Source organism: Paroedura picta, chromosome 5, assembly GCF_049243985.1.
Source record: "Paroedura picta isolate Pp20150507F chromosome 5, Ppicta_v3.0, whole genome shotgun sequence".
NCBI classification, from domain to species: Eukaryota; Metazoa; Chordata; class Lepidosauria; order Squamata; family Gekkonidae; genus Paroedura; species Paroedura picta.
This window is the reverse complement of record NC_135373.1, coordinates 130,097,844-130,122,577: the sequence shown is the minus strand read 5'-3', so window position 1 is coordinate 130,122,577 and position 24,734 is coordinate 130,097,844. Positions and strand designations below refer to the sequence as shown.

At 47.0% G+C, this 24,734-nt stretch overlaps 1 protein-coding gene across 8 annotated transcripts in view; it reads right to left on the bottom strand.

Annotated features, from left to right (window-relative positions):
• CALD1 (caldesmon 1) overlaps nt 1-24,734 on the bottom strand; it is a 193,193-nt gene that overhangs the window by 47,068 nt on the left and 121,391 nt on the right. Inside the window, exon 1 of one of the 8 annotated variants that reach the window (XM_077340695.1) lies at nt 16,658-16,967. The exons of the other annotated variants lie outside the window; for them this stretch is intronic. Within the exon in view, the coding sequence (XP_077196810.1) occupies nt 16,658-16,704 (47 nt within the window). The 5' untranslated portion in view covers nt 16,705-16,967. Of the gene's footprint in view, nt 1-16,657; nt 16,968-24,734 lie in introns of those variants that run through there. 8 annotated transcript variants of the gene reach the window in all.

Below are 24,734 nucleotides of genomic sequence, written 5' to 3'. Positions count from 1 at the left end.
CCAAGATATCTTCACACCTGAGCATACAGCACAAGTAATATATTTTATGGCTTTAAGAAACCTGTAGGCAATTTGGCTACAGGGAACAGTGCAAAAGCCAACATTGTACTCCGTGTTTACAAGCACAATTATTTCAGCGGCCCCACCTTGAATATATTCTGTTTTGCATTTAGATCCCCCCCACCCCCACCCTGCCGCCCGATAGTCAAGGAATTAGGCGCAAGAATGGTGCAGAGTTCAGAGTTTGCCATCAGCACATAACTTAATCTGCATGTCATCAAATTTGACTGGGAATTACACCATTGCAATCCTGAGCAAATTTCATTTCTGCCTCTCGTTTACTAAAAAAAAACCCCGCAGGAATGCCAAAACACTATGCCAAAGAAAACAAGAGGAGGACTATTGACGTTCTGTTGGTGCTAAACTTAACATTGTCATTCTAATAACTATTTGTTTCCCTTAATTACTAAACATCTGAATGGAAGCTGATGCAGGGTCATACCTTCCACCCCTGCATACGTGCAGTAATTTCAGCAGTTTCACTCATCCCAGCTCAGACGAGTCTCTCAAAGGGTTCCTGTTTTGGCCTTATTTATTTAGGAATTTATATCCCATGCCTTCACCCAAAGGTCTCAGGGCGGCTCACAACAATACAGAATAAAATACATTTAAAAGCCAGCTTGGTGTGAGAGCCAGCTTGGTGTAATGGTTAGGAATGCGGACTTTTAATCTGGAGAGCTGGGTTTGAATCTATGCTCCCCCACATGCAGCCAGCTGGGTGACCTTGGGCTCGCCACAGCACTGATAAATCTGTTCTGACCAAGCAGTAAGATCAGGGCTCTCTCAGCCTCACCCACCTCACAGGGTGTCTGTTGTGGGGAGAGGAAAGGGAAGGCGACTGTAAGCCGCTTTGAGCCTCCTTCGGGTAGAGAAAAGCAGCATATAAGAACCAACTCTTCTTCTTCTTCTTCTTCTTCTTCTAAAGCATAACATCCCCCTCCCATCCTGGCAGGACAGCACACAGAGAAAACTAGATATCAAAGGCCTGGGTGAAGGGGTATATTTACACCAGAACTGTTTCTGCATTAGCGATATCACTCGCATTTGCATTTGTAAAGAGTCAGCTTTTTGTCCATTCCTGCACTAAAATTTGCTTCTTATATATTATATACACAGTCCTGAATTGCCTGCTCACTTGCCCCACAGCAAAGGAATCCCCAGAAAACCAAACTTCCTCTTTCCAAGCCAGGTCTAATGGGGTCTTATTTGGGGCTGCCCAATACGGAAACGCATGCAATTGGGTTTTTCCTTGCCCCTGCTATTTTGAGTTGTTTAGGCAGGCCCCTTTCCTCATCACTCCCCCCTCTTTTCTTCCCCCTCTCTCCCTCCATTCTGAAAAATCTGCCTTAAAAAAAAAAAAGAGCAATGTGTTATAACGCTGTTTCTAAGTTTTCAAAATGTAGACCTGCAGTCTTGCACAGCAGTGTTATAATGTTATAACCCAGAGTTTTAAAAAATAAATTACATTCAGGACACAGGGGAGAAGCGGGCAGGTGATCAAGGGTGCAGCATGGTGGGATAAATGGGCACAATGAAAACAATGATGCAACGAAGCAAGCACTATTCTGCAAAACCCTTCATTTTTTTGTAAAGGTGAAGGGAGCAAAGCATGATGGGAGGCTGCCTCTGTCCTACTCAGGGCAGAAAGCATGTCATGAAGTTCCGCCTAGGAAACGAGGGGAGGAAAGCCCAAATGCAGAAACACTTGAGTCGACAAGCAGGTTCTAAAGGAAATCCAAAGCGAGTTTAAAAGGAGGTATGTCTCCTACTGCAGAAACGGTCCAGGCATCAAAAACCATCCAATGAAAGCATCCAATGAAAGCACCAAAAAACATCCAATGGAGGCATCCAATGCAAGCACCAAAAACCATCCAATGGAGGCGAATCACCAGGGGGAGCCTGTTCCACGGTCTGGAGGCCACCACAGAAAAGGCCCTCTGTTGGCACTCAGACCACTTCCAGTTTCACGGAAACGTCCTAACCAGCGCAATCACTAAATTAAAACTGTCTCACAGCTAAGATCATTAATGAATGAAGAACCCTTTCTGACAAAAGTTAGCAAACACTTGGCAGAACACTGTTCTAATGTTCTCACAGATGTGAGATATATTGCAAAAAGATGGAGAGGCTGATTCTGTGAAGGCTCAAGGGGGTGGCAGGCTACAGTGGACGAGCGATAGGGTTGTGAGTGTCCTGAACGGTGCAGGGGGTTGGACTAGATGACCCAGGAGGTCCCTTCCAACTCTGTTATTCTACGATTCTATGATTCTAGACATTGACTAAGGTTCTGCCAGGCCCTGATCTCGGTTGGCAGAGCATGCCACCAGGAGCCGGGCTGAAGCCAGTTTCACCTCTCTGGGCCAGGAATCCTGAGCAGGTTTTAGTCTGCCAACTATAGTGCTCTTTGGGGGACATAATGGGAGAGGCGGTCCTGCAGATGTGCCAGTCCCAGACTGTTTAGGCCTTTAATGGTCAGCCCCAGCAGCTTGAATCCAATCCGGTCTCCAATCTGGAGTCAATGCAGTTGGGCAAACACTGGCACCATGTCTGCCTTCCATGGTCCCAGTGAGGACATATGCCGCTGCATTTTTGACCAGTAACTGTGGGTCCCCCCTGTCAGGGGTAGCTGGAACTGTGGAAGCCACTGACAGCTTCACTTAGCTGAAAACATTTCTCGGACCTTAGCAATGCCCCAATATCTAAGGGGACCTTCCCACTTATGCAGCTTGTGATCTGCACACGTGTGCAATGAGCAATGCGCGTGCTCAGTTACTAACAGAGCATGTACATGGCCCATGTTTCATTCCTGCGGGCCACAAGCCACGTACGTACGAAGACCTCTTAACCACTGCAGTGTGAAGGCCCCCTAAATGTATATTTGGGACCCTTAGAACAGCAGGGCCCGTAGCACTTGCTCCATGTGCTACTAGAGGACAAACTGCTTCGGAGAAGAACCATGCGGCGAGTCCGTGTAAATCACTCCAAGTGGCGAAGAGAGCTCAGCCTGGCTAGTAGTTAAGCAGTGAAAAATGCGGAGAAATCTCCTGAGCTCCAGCACTTCCACGAATGACTTGTTTTGCTGCCCTTGGCAGGGAGAGCCCTTGGCGTTCTGCAAGCCGTTTAGCGATTAAACATCCTCCTCCTTTTTCCTTTGCTACTGATGGTCCTTTCAAAACACCAAGAATAAGCAGAATTTCTCTCTCTCTCTCTCTCTCTCTCTCTCTCTCTCTCTCTCTCTCTCTCTGTGTTTTTCCCACCCCTTTGTAATGTTTTGCCATTTTCTTCCCTTTCCGCTGTGACATCCATCTGGAAACCTTCCCTTGCATTCCTGCTCTCTTCTGTAGGGAGCACCAAGGGAAAGGGCGGGCGTTACTCAGAGGAAAGTCAGATGATGGGGATCAGAAAAAGCTCAGAGAAGAGTCCTGGGACAGTTTTGCACTCTCCTTTTAAAACAGGATAAACGGACCGGGAAAAAGCAAAAGCGTTGGGCTCAGACCTTCCCCCGACAGCATTTTCAAAAGCAGGACATCCTCTCTGTTGGTCTGTTCCTCTTGGAAGAAAGGGTGGGTGGTTGATAGACTCACTGCCAATCACAGCAGATAATAGCTAGATCAGGGTACCTCCATCTTTTGGAGCCTGTAGGAACCCCTGGAATTCACATACGAGATGGCAGTTGCACCCACAAAATGGCTGCCACGGGAGGCGGAGCCACAATGATAGAATCGTCGTTTCCGACTGCAAAATGTCAGAGAATCGTCGGAGCCGACTGCAAAATGTCAGGGAATGAAATCGCACGTCATTCTAACAGTAATTCGTCAACATTTCAGGCAGAAGCTATATTTAACAGGATACCGTTTCAACAGAACATACGGCTTTAAAATATTTTCTTACATGCAAACAACTTTCCGTCACTCATCCAGTGAATCATAGAATCATAGAGTTGGAAGGGGCCATACAGGCCATCTAGTCCAACCCCCTGCTCAACGCAGGATCAGCCCAAAGCATCCTAAAGCATCCAAGAAAAGTGTGTAATGTATCCAACCTTTGCTTGAAGACTGCCAGTGAGGGGGAGCTCACCACCTCCTTAGGCAGCCTATTCCACTGCTGAAGATACTTACGAGGTGATGGCAGCTACTCCCCAAACAAACTTTTGAAAATCAGCTCTCCCTTGGCCAATCAGAAGCCCTAGTGGGGAAAAGCTCCACCTGGCCCCTCCCACTTTCTAAAAACACCTGGCATCACACTGGGGATCCACCAGCTAACCAGACCAATGGTCTGAATTGTTATATAAGATTCTCCCGGAACTCCCACTGAATTCCAGGTGACAGAGATCAGTTCCCCTGGAGAAAGTGGCAGCTTTGGGGAGCAAAATTCTGCATGAAACCCCTTCCCCATATTAACCCCTCCATCAGCACTGCCCCCAGGTCTCTAGCCAGGCTAGAGATGGCAACTCTAATTCATAGACACCTGAGGAAGGCAATGGGAATAGGATATGTGTGTGTGTGTGTGTGTGGGGGGGGAGGATTTGGGGGGAGGGGTTGAAAGAAAAATACTTTGTAGCTAAGGTCTTTGGTTTGCATTCTGTTTTCCCTGGCCTTTCACAGCCCTTTCTTAGATTCGTTTGGTTGAAAGTTCAGAAAAGCCCTCTGCAATGCTACTTTTGCCTGTCATTTCCCCCTCAGACGTCACTTCTGTTTCCAAAAGCTGAGACCTAAGATTTATCACTCTTCGGCAATTTAACAAGTCCCTTAAGTCTCAACATTCTTGCATTTCAAGACAGCCCTTTCTGCACCAAGTTATGTGCTCCTGACACGTGGGGGAAGCCAAGCCAGAGCCTGGAGACCTCCTGAAATTACAACGGATCTCCAGATGACAGAGATCTTTTCCTCTGGGAGAAAAAAGGATTATCCCCTGCTGAGTTGCCTCCCTTCCCCTAACCCAGCCTTTCTCCAACTTTTTTACCCTTGAGAAACCCCTGAAACATTCTTCAGGCTTCGAAAAACCCCAGAAGTGGCACAATTGTGCAGAATATGGTTGGGAAGCAGAGCTGTGGACACTCCCCTCTTTCCCTCGCTTCACGTTCCTAACCTGAATGATACCCATGCTGAGTCTGTTATTAAAAAGAGAGAGCGATGTCGGGATCTCCATTCTCGGAGCACCTAGCTTAACACCTAAAAAGGTAAAGGTATCCCCTGTGCAAGAACCGAGTCATGTCTGACCCTTGGGGTGATGCCCTCCAGCAGACTCAATACGGGGTGGTTTGCCAGTGCCTTCCCCAGTCATTACCGTTTTACCCCCCAGCAAGCAAGCTGGGTACTCATTTTACCGACCTCGGAAGGATGGAAGGCTGAGTCAACCTTGAGCCGGCTGCTGGGATCGAACTCCCAGCCTCATGGGCAGAGCTTTCAGACTGCATGTCTGCTGCCTTACCACTCTGCGCCACAAGAGGCTCTAGCTTAACACCTAGCCTGGCTGTAACGCAAACTTCCCTGATACGATCCATCAAACGCCCTGCCTTGGGTCCCTTGAGCCCACATGCCCCCTGGGCCTGAGAAGAGTCAACACTCCTAACCTCAAGAGGCAGCAGGATCTAGGGTTGCCAACAGGACTGGAGGAAATGGTCTTGTCCCTTTCATGCCCTGATCTATATAGCCCAAGCTAGCCTGACCTTGTCAGATCTTGGGTGCTCAGGGTAAGCCTTGGCTAGCATTCGGATGGGAGACCGACAAGGGGTTGGACTATGCAAAATGTACAGTATGCATAACTGAGCAGAATATAAAGAGTGTCCTGCAGGGGGCACTGGAGGAGAGGTATATTTAGCATAGATAGGGCAGGACCTTCCTGATGACTTCCGAATTATCTCCTCCAGTGTCCTGACTGCCTCAACAAGAGGTGTCCTGCTGGTTTGAGCATGCTTCTCCCTGCCTGCATCCAGAACAGCAGTTGTCGACCAGAAGAATGACCACAGACAACAACTAGCTAGACAGTTAGCACTATGGCTGTCTCTTTCTGTACATAATTGTTCCTCTTCCTAAATAAAAATATTTTGTTCTTCAACCAGTCTGGTGCTCCGCTCACTCTACATATTTGCGCTCTGCCAACACAAGGCAGTCCAGAGCTGCTACATAGAGGAGAGGAAGGCAACGGCAAACCCACCTCCGCAGGTTGGCCACCAGAACCCGGCTACAAGAAAGAAAGCGTTGAAAAAGATACTGGATGCTTTTCATGGCATCCTACAAAGCCTTTACAAGAGGGATAGGGGCATTCCGGCAACCCTAGCAGGATCACACAGAGAGAACCATGCTTTAGAGACGGTCAATGAAAACATTCCGATCAAGGTACAGTGCACTTGAGAGAGCCAGGAAGTAGAAAAGTCAAAGTCTTTGGAACCATAAAACAGGCATATTTCCTTCCTTCCTTCCTTCCTTCCTTCCTTCCTTCCTTCCTTCCTTCCTTCCTTCCTTCCTTCCTTCCTTCCTTCCCTCCCTCCCTCCCTCCCTCCCTCCCTCCCTCCCTCCTTCCTTCCTTCCTTCCTTCCTTCCCTTCTCCATTCTCTCCATTATTTCCTTCCTTCCTTCTTTCCTTCCTTCCTTCCTTCCTTCCTTCCTTCCTTCCTTCCTTCCTTCCTTCCTTCCTCCCTCCCTCCCTCCCTCCCTCCCTCCCTCCCTTCCATCCAGATCGATTTCCGTGGTAGGGAAATCAACCCATTCATAAATCCGATATTGCATTGTTCGTATTTCTAAGTGCAGTGAACAGTAGAACAAAATGTGAGTCCAATGTCACCTTTAAGACTAACAAAGTTTTATTCAAGGTGTGAGCATTCATGTGCATGCACACTTCCTCAGACAATGGAACAAAGAAACTTCAAGAACAGACTGGAAAGGGAGATTGTGGAGATGCAAGTTATTACAACATTCAAAGCAATGGAATCCCCAGGACTCAACAAGGATATTGGTTTCTTATCTCACTACATGTCTTAACCTCATTCATATATATTTATGTTTCTTACAATCCCCTCTTCATTTCATTTGGGGCAGTGGGATTGTAATGTGATGTAAATATGTATGCAATGTAATTTAAAATCTAACTCTGTGGTCTTCAGACAGGTATACAAAAACAGCAGGGCTTGTCACTTGTGGGGATGCTTCCATATTTGGGTGGAGATGGATGGGTCTCTTTTAATTACTTCTTTCACAACTGGGAAAGCATCTGCCATTAATCACTAACCTTAACATTTTTATTCCCTCTATGCTTTTTGTGGACAACAATTGAACCCAAAGATCAGATCTGTTATTCTAGCAAGGAATTATCCAATCTTCATTATCATGTGGTTCATTTGTGGATGCCTTTGTGACGATGTTTACTAATTCACTAATTTACTCTCTCCTTATATCTGTACTCTTATGATTCTTGTTCCATTGTCCAAGGAAGTGTGCATGTACATGAAATCTCATGCCTTGAATAAAACTTGGTTGGTCTTAAAGGTCCCCCTGGACCCAAATATTTTCCTGCTACTTCAGTACAACATGCCTACTCACCTCAGCCTACAGTGAATAGTTTCTTGATGACTGTACATCATTCACTGTGAATGGAGTTATATTGTAATGGGCCTTCTTCTGCACTTCGAGAGACATTCGTTCTCCAAACTAAACTGTTCCTCAAGATGTCTATAAAAATGAGTAGTTATCCAAACTTTTTTTTTTATTTGTGTGAACAGATAAATTTTATTTGTGTGAACAACAGGGACCGCCATTGCCTCCCATAGAATCATAGAGAATCATAGATTCATAGAGTTGGAAGGGACCTCCTGGGTCATCTAGTCCAACCCCCTGCACTATGCAGGACTCTCACAACCCCTTCCTACCCCAGACTCATTCTCATTTGACTTGAGTTTTCAAGGTAACCCTAAAGCTGTATGAAATACAGGGCTGAACAACATACCTAAATGTTTTTACCAAAGTGACTTACAAATACTAGCCTTCTTCAGCTTTCCTTGCCACATCCAATGTGTGACTTAATAAAAAAAACTGGAGAGAGAGAGAAAGAGGGGGGGCAGGCAGGATACATTATCCTGACAATCTGCTCCGCAAGGGATTTTAATAGCAGAACAGACTGTCCCCTCGACCGCTAGCCAAGCCACCGCAATACAAGCCAAGCCACACCATAAGGGGGGAAATTATCCACTGCCTCATTTCCTTGACCTCGCCAATAAAAGCTGGCCATTTTTTATTTGTCCTAATAAGGGCAATCTCGGTGTCAGCCGCTGGCTCTGAAATCTGCTTTGCTAACATCTACTGTACATCAGCAAAAATAAAATAATAAAGCAGCTACTGGAAACAAAAGATTGGGGAGGACAGTAGAAGCCTAAGAGGAGAGAGACAAATTGAGCCTGGATTTCCAACAGACCAATAATGTGGTGCCCAATTAAAAAGGGACAGAAGGAAGGCAGAGGTACTGTACATCAGGAGCTAATGGAAGCATGACCTGTTCCACGGGCACTGGCTAATGCACTTTCAATGTGCTTTTGGAGCTGCATTTTCCGGTGCAGAACAGGAAAATCTCTTTATAAAGTGCATTGGAAGTGCATTATCCAACATGTGCTTAAAGGGCCCTGGGCTGATTCTGCACTTAGTTTTTTTCCGTTGTGGATCATGCTGAATTCAGATTAATTTGAACTCCTGTATCCTCCCCCCCAATTGAAACAGAATGGGGGAAGCACTTGACAGGGGAAACTCAGAACGGGGCTGGGGGAGCCAAGCGCAGCAGAAGCCACTTTCTTTCTTTTCTTGAACGGTCGGGGGGGGGGAGGAGAGGATTGGAGACAGCAGAGGAGGGGGGGAACCAAGAGGCAAATCTCTGCTGAGAGAAGTTAGGGCTTCTGGATCGCAGTCACTTTAAGACAAGCCTTGCAACTGGGAACCAGGAAGTCTTTGAACTGACACCCTAGCCAATCAGGGAAGACTTTTTTTGCTACGATGTATGAGAAGGAAGTTAATTCACAAAAAGCAGAAATCTGCACACTTACTGATGGCAGTTTTTCAAATATCGAGGCTTATATCCACTTCTGGATATCACAGGGGAAAGGTAGGGTTACTCCAGATCTATCTTGCATGTTGTAGAGGGAAAATTTAAAGCGCCCAAAATCAAAATGGAAGTCAACTTCAGTGTAGATGGGAGGGATTCATTTGAACTGGGATTGGGTAAAAAGCCCCGGACAGACTACAGTTTGGTCTGCTTGGATGTAAGTCACATGTTGTCCCGTGAGGAAAAATACAGTATGACAGTTATTTCCTCATATGTCAGAATTGAGGATCCACTCAGGTCCTGTTTTCAATGTCAGAGAACAACCCAACGAAGCACTGGTTGTTCCTGCAAACCCCTATACCCCCTGTAACGTGTGAGAAAACAGCATAGTGCCTCAGAGCATACACAGAGTGCATTTCTCCTCCAACTACCCAGTAGCCATTGTGATAAGCTTTTCAAGACTGATAGGCACACATTCAGCAACGCTTAACTTCCATATTAAGCAATGGTTGTTTCTGCAAATATTTACACCACCGGATGAGTAGTAGTCCAAACAACAAGTCTACTTGTGCGAACAAGAAGGACCACCCTTGCCTACAGTGAACTACATACTGATGTGATCAGTATGGTATTTTGTCCAAGGCTGTTAGAGTCTCTGCAGATGCAATGGGATTTGAAATCGAAACCCGGAAGTCTGAGTCAAGCATTCCATACATTAGACCCCCATGACTGCAACTTTCGTACATTATGTTTCCTTGGTAATTCTAGATAAAGGGATTACCCCCTTCCCCCCCCCAAAAAAAACATCCCTTGCCACATGTTCACACCAGTGTTTCCCATCGGCACCCAAAATCCTCTGAAAGTAGCTTCTGGGACGGCGATCCCTAATGGTCACCCCTGCCCTTTCCATTGCTTTCTTTTGTATTTTGGAAACCAAGACCTGTCCCTGGAAATGGTATCTTCCATGCCACACATTAGTTAGGTTTTCTTCTTCACTGCATGTACATGTTGATCAAGAAATCCTGATGGCTACTAGCCAGATGTTGGTTTCTCTGAAACATCTGGTTAGCCACTGTGAAAAATGGAATGCTTGGCTAGATGGGAGTCAGGTTGCCTAGGGTGCCAAGCCCCACCCTCCCCTGGGTTAGCACTGTGGGTCACCATACCAAGAAGAAGTAGAGGAAGAAGAAGAGGAAGAGTTGGTTCTTATATGCCACTTTTCTCTACCCAAAGGAGTCTCAAAGCGGCTTACATTCACCTTCCCTTTCCTCTCCTCACAACAGACACCCTGTGAGGGAGGGGAGGCTGAGAGAGCCCTGATATTACTGAAGAAGAAGAAGAGTTGGTTCTTCTATGCTGCTTTTCTCTACCCAAAGGAGTCTCAAAGCGGCTTACATTCGCCTTCCCTTTCCTCTCCTCACAACAGACACCCTGTGAGGGAGGGGAGGCTGAGAGAGCCCTGATATTACTGAAAAAGAAGAAGAGCTGGTTCTTATATGCTGCTTTTCTCTCCCCAAAGGAGTCTCAAAGTAGCTTACAATTGCCTTCCCTTCCCTCTCCCCACAATATATACCTTGTGGGGTAGGTGAGATGGAGAGAGCCCTGACATTCCTGCTCAGTCAGAACAGCTTTATCAGTGCTGTGGCAAGCCCAAGGTCACCCAGCTGGCTGCATGTGGAGGAGGAGCGTGGAATCAAACCCAGGTTGCCAGATTAGAAGTCGGCGCTCCTAACCACTACACCAAGATTGCTGTGCTACACAGTGCCAGACTCTACCTTCTATACCCCAGCCCCGTCCTCTCTCTAGAATAAGCAACTCTTTTGTTGGAAGGGCTGCCATTACTTTATTGTACCAAGAGTACCTGGAACATTGCTGGTAGTACTAAATGCCAAACCACAGTGTATCCAGGGCTCGGGAGTGACCCAGGTGGTGCAGCATCTAGCATCTGGGGAATCTCTGCTTTCATTACAATTACATTGTTATGCCAGCCTTCCTCCAAGTCGCCTGGGGCAGTATGGTTTCCCCTGCAGCATCAGTTAGGGAGAGAGTTATCCCTGGTCTCCCTAGTCCCTGTGCCACACTAACCCAGCCTTTCTCAACATTATTACCATGGAGAACCCCCGGAAACATTCTTCAGGCTTCAAGAAACCCCAGATCTTTGGTATGCAAAGTGTTTACCGGTCATTGCTTACGTGTTTGCTTCTCTAGTCTGCAACTGATAACGGAAAAGGAGGGCTTCTACTTCCAACCTTTGTTCCAAAAAGAAGAAGGAGAGAACTGCTTTATCTAGCAGAGGGAGATCCAGATTGGAGTTCAGCCATGTGACAGCCAGGGCTTAAGAGCTCCGCCATGAGCCATAAAAAGCTAGGCATTTTCTTGTTTCATTCCCAAGTTCCCCTACCCTGGTAGTCTAGTGAAATACGCTTTTTATACTATTAAATAGGAAGCCCAGAAGTGGGTCAATTGTGCTCTTCCCCTTCCCGCCCCCTCCAGGCCCATCTTTGGCCATGGGGGGGGGGGGAGCAGGTCGACATCACCATCTATGGTTATACCACCCAATAAATGCTTAACATATTTTAAAAAATATATTAAAAATTGACTCCCACCGGTTTGGGAAAACCTTCCAGGGCTGCCAAGAATCCCCAGGGTGGAGAAAGCCTGGTTGAGAAAAACAGCACCTGCCATGACACCAGCCTGGACCCCTGATGCAAAGACAGGCTGGGACAATGCCCAGTGAAATCTCAGCAGACAGAGACAGAGACAGACGACAGAGACAGAGAGACAGAGAGAGAGAGACAGAGAGACAGAGAGACAGAGAAAGAGACAGAGAGAGAGAGAGACGACAGAGACAGAGACAGAGAGAGAGAAAGAGACAGAGAGAGAGAGACAGAGAGACAGAGACAGAGAGAGAGAAAGAGACAGAGAGAGAAAGAGACAGAGAGAGAGAGACAGAGACAGAGACAGAGAGAAATCTATGCAGGATTTCTGGAGTCATGGAAAAGGATTTCTGGAGTCATGGAAAAAGCTTTTGTGCACTGCATAGTTCCTTGCCCCTCCCTAGGATGAACAAAAGCAGGATAAATCATGCAAAAAAAAAATCAGACAAGCATGTATGATTTGCACAATCTGTGGAAGGTTACAGGACTCTTGGTGCAGAACTCTGGATTTTTTTTTTTTTTAAGGGCAGAATACACATTCCATGTACGTTGCAAAAAAGATAAGCACCCACGCCCCGTTGCACAACTTTACATTCGGCTGTCAAAAGAGGCTGACACCTCCCCAGTGTCTTCTTCCCCATAAAAGGATGCATTTCTGCCGATGCCCTAGTTCCACGCCCACCCAGAGCTGCCTGCGTATGGTCTTTGATCCTCCCTGTGGGCCTTGCGAATTTTTGTACACCTAACTGCTTTGCTTGCTGGTGTTTCCCCCAGTGCTGCCACCAGCACCAGCACCTCTCTAACTGCGGCCCTCCAGATGTCCATGGACTACAATTCCCATGATCCCCTGCCAGCAAACGCTGGCAGGGGCTCATGGGAATTGTAGTCCATGGACATCTGGAGGGCCGCAGTTTGACTACCCCGATCTAGGACTCTACAGGCTAGAGAAAAGGGCATTAGTATTAAGTCATTATCAAAGGACGATCAAACGCCCTTCTCTCTTTTTCGCTTTTTTCATTGGGCCCGGTGCTTGAAATTTCAAAACAGGACGGAAAAAGCCAAGGGAACGAGGAAACTTTCCAAGACGGACAGTGTCGCCAAAAGGAAATGAAATGCAGAAATATTTTTTCAATCTGGTGGGGGGAACAAAATAAGTCAGAAAGCATTTCATCGGAAGAAGCTTGTCTATTCGGTAATCAGCATGCAATGTACAATTGCTATAAAATGTGTGTGTGGGGGGGGGAATTAAAGAACCCTCATTGTGTGGCTGCGCACACTATACACATATCCCATGGTAGCCCACTGTTAAACATTCTTCCCATCCATTATTAGCTTTCAAGTTTGGTAAACAGCAGTTGCAGAGACGGGACACACATCCCATGGTAGCCCCCTGGTAATTTTTTTGTACAGCAGCTATTACCTTCCAGATGTGGACTGTGCACCTATCCCATGGTTGCCTGCTTGCTCAACTCCACTGACACTTTCTCTGGCTCTGCTCTCATGGCAGGCAGCAGGACGTGTTCTCACGGGAGGCCTCCCAGCTTTCTTTAGGTAAATCACAGGAAGCTGTGAAGGCTCACTGGAGTTTTCTCCAGGACTGGAGTTCTGGGGAGAGCTTGAGATCTAAGAATTTGCATCTATCTGGGAGGGTGGGGAACAGTGCCTCAGCCTCATTCCCTAAGAGCCAGATGGCCAGCTTGGTGTAATGGTTAAGAGCGGCGGCAGCAGATCTGGAGAGCTGGGTTTGATTCCCCCACTCCTCCACATACAGCCAGCTGGGCGACCTTGAGCTAGTCACAGTCCTGTTAGAGCTGTTCTCACAGAGCAGTTCTGTCAGAGCTCTCCCAGCCTCACCAACTTCGCCAGCTGTCTATTGTGGGGAGAGGAAGGGAAGGCGATCGCAAGCCGCTTGGAGACTCCTTCGGCATAGAAGAACCAACTCTTCTTTGGTGTTGTGCACTCCTAGTTAAGAGGCAAATCTCAGCCACACATTCCACCACCCTGCCCCAGGCCTCCCCACTCAGTCGGTGATAAGGGGACAACGATGTCCCACAGAGATGCTCTTACTCATATGCGAAGCATCTCCCAGGAATAGCCAGTTGTGTGATAGGGATCCCAAATTCAGTGAAGTCACCGTCTCCTTTAAGCCCCTGTAATCCCCGTGTCTGCTAGAGACTGCTGCAAGAGAGACATTATCTGTGAATCAAACGGTTCTGCTATTGGGAAACGGACCTCTGTGGTTTTGTGATACGGCCGAGAGTGGAAGTCTGGAAAGGACAGCCAATATTGACTCTTGAAGAATGCGTGGCTGATGAATCTTCTTGATAAGCTAAACAAATTTCTGTACCGTTTGAAGTCTCTGCCTGAATGTGACCTTTGCTCAGAAATCAGTCTTGGCAGATTACATGTCAGACTGCCTGGACAGCAGGGATGCACCACTTTTGGAGAAACTCAAAGGGAACAGACAAAGAAGTTTAGACTGTGTGAATGTGTCACTTCCTGAAAAAACCCTCCATCAAACAGACAAAAAATCCTGATAGAAAGTGTCATCGAGCCTCAGCTGACTTTTGGAGAACTGACGGCAGGAGTGACCAAACTGTGGCTGTCCAGCATGCTGGCAGGGGTCCATGGGAATTGTAGTCCATGGACATCTGGACAGCCACAGTTTGGCCCTACGGCTAGACACACAGTGGCCAATGGCCAGATTTAAACGTGAAGTTGTATTTAAGATGGGCCTAAGGAAGAAGATCCGAGCTCCTTAGAACACGGCTAAACAAACACTGTTCTAATTAAAGGTAAAGGTCTCCCCTGTGCGAGCACCGGGTCATGTCTGACCCTTGGGGTGACCCTCCAGCGTTTTCATGGCGGACTCAATACGGGGTGGTTTGCCATTCCCTTCCCCAGTCATAACTGTTTACCCCCCAGCAAGCCGGGTACTCATTTTACCGACCTCGGAAGGATGGAAGGCTGAGTCAACCTTGAGCCGGCTGCTGGGATCGAACTCCCAGCCTCATGGGCAGACAGCTTCAGACTGCATGTCTGCTGCCTTACCACTCTGTGCCACAAGAGGCTCTTCTGTTCTAATTAGGATTGCAATTATTTTCAGCATTACACAGTAAAGAAGGTTTCATCTGCCTGTCAATCTCTGATTATGATATATTTCTTTCCTTCACTTTGTTTCCCCCCGGAATTAAACCGAAGCAAATGGTGACCGTCTAAACTAAGCTTGTAATTTCAATTTGGTCATTGCATCTGTTATTATGCTGTGGGCTAATTTACTGTGGACAGACTAATAACTCAAATGGAAGAGTCTGACGAAGGGTGCTTGCACTCGAAAGCTCACGCCTTGAATAAATCTTTGTTGGTCTTAAAGGTGCCACTGGACTCTGATTTTGTTTTGTTGTTCAAATGGAACAGTTTAAGAACCCAAGACTTTCCCAGAAACTCAAGTTGACTAGATGAGCAGGTTTTCCAAAAGCTAGATGAGCAAGGACATACAAAGTACCTAGCTGGAAATGCGCAGATAAAGAAATGCAGAGATTGGACCATTATGTGGCAAGGTCAAACCGAGTTGACCACTAATACACGCCACCCAACTCCATTGGGTGGCCATGTCTTAAGATGAGCTAACAGTTTCCTTGCTGGAGAAGACTCTTGCGAGTCCCTTGGACTGCAAGGCGAACAAACTGGTCAGTCCTAGCGGAGATCAGCCCTGACTGCTCCTTAGAAGGCCAGATCCTGAAGATGAAACTCAAATATTTGGCCACCTCATGAGAAGGAAGGACTCCCTGGAGAAGAGCCTAATGCTGGGAGCGATTGAGGGCAAAAGAAGAAGGGGATGACAGAGAATGAGGTGGCTGGATGGAGTCACTGAAGCAGTCGGTGCAAACTTAAATGGACTCCGGGGAATGGTAGAGGACAGGAAGGCCTGGAGGATCATTGTCCATGGGGTCGCGATGGGTCCGACACGACTCTGCATCTAACAACAACAACAATAGTTTCCTTAGTTTAGGGGACTGCGTGGTCTGTGCACAGGCTTATCAACTTGGGGGATTCTCACATGATGACCCATGATCTCCAATCCAGAGGGTGACTTGTTGTGAACCTTGACTGGATCTTTTAACCCACTTGGATCTTGTTCAGATTGCAGAGTGATTTCTGAACGCATAAAGCATAACTCCTGCTCTTGGGCTCCTCTCTGCTATCTGTACGATTGCGCACTTATGTTTTATGGATGCTTTTAAACCAATACCAGGTTTTTAATTTATCACCAGGGATGATATTAAAAAAAAACTATAAGGCTCAGCAATCTCTGTTCAGGGCCCTCATCAGATGCATTTCTGTAATTCCTGAAGCTGTTGGGGCAATTGCACATCCCACCCTCCCCCCACTCCATTGTGCAGGCTCAATTCCTACTTTTGGAGTTTAAAAAAAGAGACAAATCCACAATGCACAAGCAGTTTCTCTCCCAATCTCATATCTCCAGTGAATCCACTCGACTTTCCCTAACCCCCTGGTCAATCACGCAAGCAGGGCTCTGGTATTTACTCAGAGATGAAGCAACGTCCAAGTTTCACTCAGAGGGAAACGACCTCCAGAAAACGACATCTCCCTAACAAACACGTCAACCCAGCAGCCAGCAATCCCTTTTCCTTTTCGATTCTGCCTTTTTGACCAGGCCAGGGCACGTCAGTCTCCGAGCAAAGATGCACCCGCTGGACAACAAAGCAGGACTGGGTGGGAGTGTGTTGAGATCCAGTGTCACATCTTGGATGCATTTCCAAGTTCCGCTCCCTCCCTTCTTCCTTTCCCTATCAGATGCAAAAGTTTTCTCATTCCCTCCCCAAGACCAAGAAAGGCAGACACGAGAATCCCCACCCCCTTCCCCTAGGAACAGAAACAAACTGGGGACTCACTTGGAAAGACCCGATAGGTTTGACCTGCAACACGCTCCGCTGATCATGCCGGGGGAAGTAGAAATGAGAGGATGGTGGTGCCGGGCCGGATGACAGCCTCGCAGGAGGAATGAGCCAGGCGGGGAAGGAAGGAGCAAAAGATATTCTCAAATGACTCCAGAAAGCAGAGCAGAGAAGGGCTGCTTCCCCTGCACTGACCGGCTAACTTCTCTGGCCTGAGCCTTTGTGTTACACGGCAGCTCCAAGGTGTCCTCCTGGCCACTGAATTTCTCTCTCTCTCTCTCTCTCTCTCTGTTTCTCTCTGTCTCTCCCCTGAATCCTCCACCCACTTAGACCCGCTGCACTATCATATGATCCGGGACCTCCCCCCCACTTTACTGTATTCTCTCTAATAGAGCCCCTTGGCAATGTTCAGGCCCATTCTTGGGGGTGGGGCGGGGAATGTGGGGAAATTCCTACAGGTTCCTCTCAGCTGCTGGGTCATGATGTAACAGGTAAGTGGATACCCAGGCTGCACAGAGGATTTTTCAGGCACTGAATTTCCCTCCCTCCCTCCCTGCTCCAGGGACGGAGTGGGGCTGTGCAACACAATGCAAAGGTGTACGTTTACCTCTAAATCCTTCTTTGCCCGCAGGAGCGACATTCCAGGTAACCCGGAATGTGGGAGGGGCCGTGGAGGAACCTCATCTGAACCAGCCTTTCAGGTCAGGGGTCTGGCTGGTTCATCCTTGGCGCCTATGCAAGCAATAAGCGTCGAAAAACAGTTTTCTCGTTAAATTTTGATAGCTGGAACGCAGAGGCGGTGGCCATTAATTTTTGAAGATCGGAAATGTAAGCACACTTATGTTCAGAAAGGTTCGTCAGTATTTACTTTATTTGTTCCCAGACAAATGGGCAGGAATCTCCTGAAACGGGTGGATTATTCATGTGGCTGTTTCCCTCTGCTGGAGACTGGTTTGCCACATCCAGCCTGGCAACTGGTGGGGGATTAGGGGGATCTTCCAGGAGCGGGAGGGAGGCCCAGGCTATGCCGCTGGTGACGTTACCTCTGGCCTGTAGAATCACAGAATCATAGAGTTGGAAGGGGCCATACAGGCCATCTAGTCCAACCCCCTGCTCAATGCAGGATCAGCCCTAAGCATCCTAAAGCATCCAAGAAAAGTGTGTATCTAACCTTTGCTTGAAGACTGCCAGTGAGGGGGAGCTCACCATCTCCTTAGGCAGCCTATTCCACTGCTGAACTACTCTGACTGTGAAAACATTTTTCCTGTACTGAAGAGTCGTCATGATGCTGGGTCATCCTGGAGATGTTCTGGCATTTGGGCAAAAGCTCTATGATAAAAATGGCTTCTGCCATAGAGTTTTATGCCCAAATTACAGTGTCACCCGGAGATCGCCAGCCTGGTGACGTAACTTTTGGTACACACTGAAAGTGATGTCACCACAGTGCCAATAACATGGCCTGGATCTCCCACCCACTCCTGGCAAATCCCCCTGGGGATGGGACCCAGATGGGGGGATCCCCCACGTGGAAGTGGCTGGCAACTCTAGCTTAAGAATCAGTGTGGTGTAGAAGTTAGAATATGAGACGAGGATCTGGGAGACCCAAGTTCGAATCCCCACAGGATGCTGGACTAGATCGACTATTGGTCTGAACCTGCATAAAATGTGTCCTTATGCTACGTTAATGTAAGCCATATTTTGGCCCCAGGAGGGGAGAAAGGCAGGGTATAAGTGAAATAATAATAATAAATAAGTAATAAATAAAATTCTATACCGTTGTTCTGTCAAAAGAAAATGCAGAAAGCAATAAACGCAATGAACGCAATAAAATCACATTGAAAACCCCAATAAAATAATCTTTAAAATGACCACAACACACTCAACAGCCCTAAGACATTAGATAATGCTCACTGGCAGTAGTGTAACTTACACTATTAATTTACACTACTGCACTAACTTTCACTATTATAAACAACAGGAATGCAATAAAATCCAATCGAAAAACCCAATAAAACTGTAACAAGAATAATCTAAAAAATAACCATAACACACTCAAAACTCCTAAAACATCATCTATAATGGCTCACTGGCAGCGGCATAAATTCCTGTATTCAAGGCCCAGTAGGAATTTTTTTTTTAAACTTCAGCAGCTTCCAAAATTGCGTTTGTTTCACAGCAGTGGGGTCACTCCTAAGAAGGCCCCGCTTCTGATGGATGCTGGTCTTCCATCCTTCTCCAACAGTACCCCAGAGTAGAGATCCCCAACCTGTGGGCCGCGGACCACATGTGGTCCTTCGACTAATTGGAGGTGGGGCCCGAAGGACGCCTTCCTCCCCCCCCCCGGACCTTTACAACACACTTCGGGTGTTATTGTCTCCCATCACTCCCAGATGGGACTATCTCATTGCAGAGAAACAAGCTCAGGGTTCCCATTGTCCTTGTGTTCATTGTTGTGGCGTGTCTGTATCTTATTTTGAAGGGATGTTTAAACATAGCGATCAGAGAGCGTTAGGGCAGTGGTTGAGAGTAGAGGAGTAAACTACTCCCCCCACCGGGCCTCAGTAAAAGGCGTTGAGTGGTCCCCAGTGAGTGGTCCCCCATGATAAAAAGGTTGGGGACCACTGCCCCAGAGCACAGCCTCACAGGAGCATCCTAAAGAGTGGGAGGGCACTCCGGACAATTAGTCTGACTCCAGAACCAGCACTTTGGACCTAGAAACGTAGATAGCTAATGAAATTGCTGGGACACGGAGTGTTCCCTCACTTCCCAGCAAAAGTCAAATGGGGGCTTTTTAGACAAACTGCAGTTTCACAGAATCACAGATTCACAGGCCATCTAGTCCAGCCCGCTGCTCAACGCAGGATCAGCCCTAAGCATCCTAAAGCACCCAAGAAAAGTGTGTATCCAACCTCTGCTTGAAGACTGCCAGTACCCTACCATACACTGCAACAGCTTAATCTGAAAGCTACTAAGGCATGAATAATATCTGTGGGAGCCAGACAACTCTCACCAGAAAAGACAATAAACCTAGCGAATGTTGAAGGCAGTAGGAAAAGTGAAAGACCTGGTATTTGTGTGTTTTATCACGCAATCAATCAACAACATCAGCAGGGCCCCTGCCCCCTCTCCCTCTCCCCCCCCCCAAGAAATACACCAAGACTCATGGACCTGTTTGTATTATTATTGTTTAATGTTACATGGTCACTCTGTTATTATCAGTTAATAATATTAATGTTAGTTAGTTATATGTAATGTTTCCTGTACAGTTTTCAGTTCTATGTAAACCGCCCTGAGCCTTTGGGGAGGGCAGTATATAAATGTGAATGAATGAATGAATGAATGAATGAATGAATGAATGAATGAATGAATGAATGAATGAATGAATGAATGAATGAATGAGATAAAAATTTTCAAAGGGGCCAGTGCTCTTATATAACCTTCCACTGATTCCCACCAATCACCTCTTCACAACTTAAGAGACCCTCCCACAAAAGGGGCTGACACTCAGAACCTGTGAGTTTTGCTGGAAAAGAAGCACTGCAGACCCAACATGAGACGGGGAGACTTTCGGGGGGACAGCCTCGAGGTGGAGACTGGAGATCTCCCGGGATTACAGCTGTTCTCCAGATGACAGGTATCAGTTCCCTTGGAGAAAATGGCTGCTTCGGAGGGTGAAGGGGGCATGGCATTATGCCCTGCTCCCCTCCCCTCCAAACCCTGCCCTCTCCAGGCTCCACCCCTGGACTGCCAGATCTTCCCAAAGCAAGTCTTAGCAACCCAACGATCAAAGGATCAATGGGCAAGGCCTGAGCAAGGCTGTTAAAGACGGAATGTGCTGTTGGTCATGAGTCCGTACAGTCACCATAAACCGGAAGCCGCTTGAGTGCACGCAAACACACACGGTCAGTCCTCCAGAGCAAATCAAAGGTATTCTCAGGCACCAGTGTTATCTGAAGTTTCGGCAGCCAGTTGATCCAGCCAGTCCCCAGGCGATGGACAAGGGTAGTCCTGTCCGGCCCCCACCACTGCTGAACTACTCTGACTGAATTTCCCCCCCCCCCCTGATATCTAGCCTATATCGTTGAACCTGAAGTTTAAACCCATTGCTGCGTGTCCTTTCCTCTGCAGCCAGTTATCTTACTGAATTGTGATTGTAAGGGGTTTTATGTCCTTTTATGGGGGGGTTTAAAGGGTTTTATGGACTTTGTGACCCGCCATGAGCCAGCCTCGGGAGTGGCGGGACATAAACATGAACATGAACATGAACATGAACATGAACATGAACATGAACATGAACATGAACATGAACATGAACATGAACATGAACATGAACATGAACATAAACATAAATATAGTGTGACTTCTTCCATTCTAGGAAGTGCTGTGCACCTACATATACCTCCTGATACAGGCTGCTTAAGAGCGGTAGACTATAATCTAGAGAACTGGGTTTGATTCCCCTCTCTTCCTCCATGTGCAGCCAGCTAGGTGACCTAGGGCTAGTCACAGTTCTCTTGGGACTGTTCTCTCAGAGCTCCCTCATCCCCCACCTACCTCACAGGGTGTCTGTTGTGGGGAGAGGAAGGGAAAGGTGTTTGGAAGCCGCTTTGAGACTCCTTTGGGCTGTAAAAAGCAGGGTTTAAAAAAAACAGTGCTGTTTCTCTTCACAGTGGGTGGGGCCAGGTGGGTCTTTTGCCCAGTAAGGCTTCTCATTGGCCAGTGGAGATTTGATTGGCTGTGCAGATTTCTTTTTTAAGTTGTTTGGCAGCAGCTGTCACCACTGTACAAAACTATTCAGTGGGTGACTGTAGGTGTAGTTGCCTCCTGCAGCTGCTCCTGTCAGAATTCCACATGTGCCCCCAGGCTCAAAAAGGCTGGGACCCCTGCCCTACCGAAAAGCAGCCCTTGACCCCTAACCATACGCATGGTAAAGGAGCACACCTTGCAGGGGTCAAGGAAGCTTTATTGGGAATCACCATGCCAGGTAGATAAAACAGTCCAATATTTGGGTCACCTGCCATTTCTTAATTCCTGTCTCTTTTGAAGCGAGCAGCTCCCGTTTGTGTCAGTTCATGCCAGGCACTGGATGGGGAACATTCAAACCCTCAACGCCTGGCCTGGAATGGGCTTTCAGCCACATGGTAACAGTAACAGGAAACAAGGCTCGGATCACGCCTTGGTCTCGTACAGATCAGAGAATCATAGAGTTGGAAGGGACCTCCAGGGTCATCTAGTCCAGCCCCTTGAAGAATACAGGAAATTTACAACTCCATGTACGGAGCATTCCAGTTTGCAGGGGTATGTAACAGGAGGAGGCTTGGGTGTGCTGAGCCAATAACAGATCGGAGCCCCCACACTTGACAGAGGGGGAGCAGAGAAGGAACAAGAAGGCAAAGGGGTGGCAGGTTACAGTGGATGAGCGATAGGGTTGGGAGTGTCCTGCATAGTGCAGGGGGTTGGACTAGATGACCCATGAGATCCCTTCCAACTCTATGATTCTGTGAAGATTCACTTTTCAAGTGAGAGGCCAACTCGGATCAGGAGGAATCGATCAACCTTCTGTTTGTTTCTGGGTCACCATCCCCCGGGGTTAGGGGGACTGTACGCAGGGGACCCACGGCGGCTTCCGAAGACCTAGCAAAGGAAACATTACAACTGGTATCTACTTGCACGCACAAATCCCCAGTCATGGACAAAATCTACACCCCAGCTCCCCAAACTTGCTGACCTTGTGGGCCCAGTAAGAATTTTTAGGGCAGGTCGTGGGCGCTGCAGCAAAATGAATACCATGGGAAGCTGGGACCAATTAAAAAATGGCTGCTGAAATGTTGACACATTCCACAGAAGCATAGGCAGTGCCAGGTTAAGCGTCCTCCAACGCTGTTTCGTAGGCAGCTGTTTCGAAATGGGAACTCTCTCTTTTGAGCGTTCTCTGCAGACAACTAACTCCTGTACCAATAAGGTGGCGGAAAGCCAGGGTTGGCCCTTTACTTAAGGGAGGGGATGTTTTTGGGGAGGGAGGAGCAAGTTGGAGCCAAGGAACACGTTGATGGTGGTCGCGGCACCTGTGGGTACCCCACTGGGGAATTGCTGATCTGTTTACTCAGGACGCTAGGAGAGGATCGTATTGAACATTGTGTTTTCAAGTTGCGAAACTATATGACTGTAAGTTGGAACCGAGGTCCTGTATTTATTTGTTGGGTTAATTTGTTTTTAATTAATGTTTTGTCGCGCTGGCAATTTTTTTTTTCTTGCAAAGTTGTTGCACAACCTCTTCCAAGAACACTGAGATATTGGAAGGAAATCTGGTGCACAGGATCAGGACATCCCTACGTTTTGGAGTCAGCAAGCATCTCAACACCCTCAACTCCCTTGGAAAGATGTAAGTACAACATCTTTATAATTATAATTATATAATTAATGGGGATTTGTGATATTGTTACCCGCCACGAGCCGCAAGGGAGTGGCGGGCTATAAATCTAATAATAATTATAATTATGATAATAATAATAATTATTATTATTATTATTATTATTATTATTATTATTATTATTATTATTATTATTATTATTATTATTATTATTAAATTTATAGCCCGCCACTCCCTTGCGGCTCGTGGCGGGTAACAATATCACAAATCCCCATTAAAACCCCATGGAATCTTGTGGAATCTTAAGTGACAGCGTTAGAACCCTGTGATTTAGTGGTTAAAGGAGTTCCTCAAGTTTTATATCATTATTTTATCCTTCTGATAAACTAGATGTTTACTCTAATGTCCAGCAATCAGCATTTTCACTCTGGAAATTAAGGGGGAGGAAGTAGACATTTATCAGTGGGTGTGCATGGGTGTGTGGTGTGTACGTGTGTTATGTGCCATCAAATTGTTTCTGACTTCTGGTGCCTCTTGTTGTGACTGTAGACCTGCTGAGGATCGAGCTTAGGCCCGAGACAGGATCGAAATCCGGTACGGTTCATTGGCCAGCGTCTGGTTGGACTCACTTCAATGTCCAATCAGTTTAAGGCAGGCTTTCTTGATTATAGTTTCACAAAACCCTGGAGTTTCTTGCCCTGGAAGGGTTTCTTGAATGGGTGGGAGTTAATTAAATTTTAATACATTTTTAAAATTTGTTAAACATTTATTGGGGGATATGACCATATACGGTGATACTTAACTGCCGTCCCCTCCCAAAATGGCCAATGATGGGCCTGGAGGGGGTGGGAAGGGGAGGGTCCCCAGGTGGGCGTGTCCACAGCTCTGCTTCCCAACCATATTCCGCACGATTTCGCCGCTTTCTCAAAGCCTGAAGAACATTTCAGGGGTTTCTCAATGGTAAAAAGGTTGAGGGAGGCTAGTTTAATGTAAAACTGGCCAATATCGCATGCTGGCAGGAATGTTCTGTTGTGTTTGGGGTGTATATATATGTTGGCCATTTTGATGGGGCTTCAGATCAGTTCTTGCTCTCTTTCTGTACCATGCTGGGCTCCTAATAAAGACCTTAATCACTTCCTTCGTACGCCTTCTTCCGAACCCACGGATTTAACAGCTCTGTGAATTAAGAACCCCCCAACAGTTTTGTTCAGGGCTTGCAAACTGGGGGCCGCGGCTTCCTTGATTAAATGAATTCGCCCCACGGATGGTCTTCCTCTTTGCTGGGCGCCTTCAATTTTTCCTAGCATTTATCAAGACATTTATTTATTTGTTTGTTTGTTTGTTTCTTTAGATTTCTATACCGCCCATTTATTTGCAGCTCTGGGCGGTTTACACAGAACATTATAACTTACATGACCTTATTTCAGAGGTGCAGGGTTCTGTATCTCCTCCCCGGCCCGCCCCCCCCCCCACACACACACACTGTGTATTACTTCTCAGAGAATGGCACTTAATTGTCAAAAGCATTTAAAAGCTATGATTAGCATTGCACAGGAAGAAGAATGCTGCTTGTTGTTAGAAATCCAGGATAATGCCATTCATAGCTGTTAATGTGTTTAAATAATATTATTAACTCTTCACTACCTGGGAAAGTAAGGGGAGTCATCAGCAGCTCCTGTTTCTTGGCAGAACAAAGGGGAGTTT